The 1839-nt window shown below is 45.1% G+C and overlaps 1 protein-coding gene across 1 annotated transcript; it reads left to right on the top strand.

Annotated features, from left to right (window-relative positions):
• The first annotated feature begins 89 nt into the window (after positions 1-89).
• On the top strand, positions 90-1833 carry LOC119589438. Its single transcript, XM_037938049.1, has one exon. The coding sequence runs from the start codon at positions 598-600 to the stop codon at positions 1342-1344; it is 747 nt and encodes a 248-aa protein (XP_037793977.1). The 5' UTR covers positions 90-597; the 3' UTR covers positions 1345-1833.
• The last annotated feature ends 6 nt before the right edge of the window (positions 1834-1839 follow it).

Here is a 1839-nt window from a genome sequence, read left to right as displayed (position 1 = left end):
GCATTTTCTCGTATTTTTTTCTGCTCTCCTTTTCTCCATCTTACTCGTTCCCACTCTCACACCCATTCATTCTTCCAAAATTGGTATTAGTATATTATGGATGTTCATGGTTCATGGAAATGAAGAGTTACTCCTCTAATACTCAATTTTTAATAAAAATATTATCTCCTTTTTATGTTATGTTTTGAACACTTACATTTTAGTGAACACCTGAACTAACAATCTTTCTTTCTCTTTTCATGCTTTCATGGATTGCTTTGCGAATGTATGCGTTTGTTTTAAATATATAAACATATTTAGAAATGATGTCAAGAGTAAGTGCAAAAGCAAGAAAAGTTCATAAAGATCCCTTTGGAGGCAAAATAGGGGAAAAACTACTGTTCGGTAAGATGGAGTTATGGTGGAAAAATAGTGCGTGTGTAATAAAGGTTTCTTAACGTAGTATCGTGATTCGCCGCGTTTCGAAAATTCTTCGATAGCTTAGTGCGTAGAAGCGAAGCAAGGATAAATGTTTCGACAAGGTTGTGGTTAATGTGATAGAACACAAACACGGGTAAATACTTCCTTCTGTGGGACGTCAGTGCGCCTAATACACTAATGGTGATATTGTTGTTTTCCTTGTCGTTGTTCAATTCAATGATGACGACCTTCCGACGACGCTGCCGGTCGTGGAGTCGTCGCCGTGGTTTACTGTTCCTCTTGGTCGTAGTGCTAGGGATGTTCGTGGCGGCGAGAATATTGGCTTCCAGTAGAATGGCCGAAGAGGAACTCGCCCCATGCGCTGTGCCAGCCGAGCAAAGAAAAAAGTTATTCCCTTTGTTATCGTCTGTGTCGAGTCTCCTGACCCGCTTGTCCATCACGCATTTCCTCTGCTTCGAATCCCTCTGGGGAGCCGTGCAGGAGTCAGGGCCCCTACCCTGGGATGCCAATGCGCACCTGTGCGCCCTCAACGAGAAGGTATCCAAGCACAACGAAGCCGAGTTGCTACGCGCCTTCCGACGCCGAGGCCTCACGCTGGAATACAGCTCGGCGGAAGGCCAGTACACCATCAAGAACGCCACGGAGGTGAGCGACAAGTGGGTTCCGCCGACGGTTCGAGTCGTGCTGTTCGAAGAAGACGATCGCGTCCATATGCTGCGGCGCGTCGGCTGGCGGAGGCGCGTGCTGCCCCCGGACTGCGACGCCCACCCCGTCCTCCAGTGCTTCCCGCCCAAGCTGGCACTCGACCCGCTTCCCTCAAGGCCGTTCGGGCCACTCTCGCTTCCGGCACCTCGGGAGGACATCGATCTCCTCAAGTTCCATTATCCGGAGACGTGGTGGCGGCCGCTACAGCCCAAGTGTTAGGAACGCGTTGGGGATGTGATGGCGTACGAATTAAGATTTGTAACTTTAACGGTGACAGAGCGAGATACTTTGCCATTTGAAAGTCAGTATTAAATGCAGATTTATATTTTGGAGGAAGATATTAGTTTCCCGTTCCACGTCCCAAATGCTTCAAAATAAATGCAACATTGCTTATTTTAGGTACCTATATATTTTCGGAGTATATAGAGCAGTGACAACCCGTTTTTAAGGAATAATTCCTAAAATGAGATGTATAATTCCAGCTTTGATATAGAATGGATAAAACTATCGGATACTTGGATTGCAGTATGCAATGTAGACTAAATATTTGCTCAAATAACATACAAACACTATCTGCAGTCCAGTTTGGAAATAATTGTAAGCATTATTTACCAAGAGATCGATGTTAGAGCAATTGCAAGATATAGCAATGAAGGTAATGATCCATATTTCAAAGAACAATTGTAATCCTTCCATCCTTCCCGTCTAAAACGC

This window comes from Penaeus monodon, chromosome 25 (assembly GCF_015228065.2).
Source record: "Penaeus monodon isolate SGIC_2016 chromosome 25, NSTDA_Pmon_1, whole genome shotgun sequence".
NCBI lineage: Eukaryota > Metazoa > Arthropoda > Malacostraca > Decapoda > Penaeidae > Penaeus > Penaeus monodon.
The sequence above is the reverse complement of the archived record's forward strand: the minus strand, read 5'-3'. Positions and strand labels throughout refer to the sequence as shown.

Coding starts and splice junctions, on each gene's coding strand:
- LOC119589438 (XM_037938049.1), top strand. CDS start 598: ATGGTGATATTGTTGTTTTCCTTGTCGTTGTTCAATTCAATGATGACG.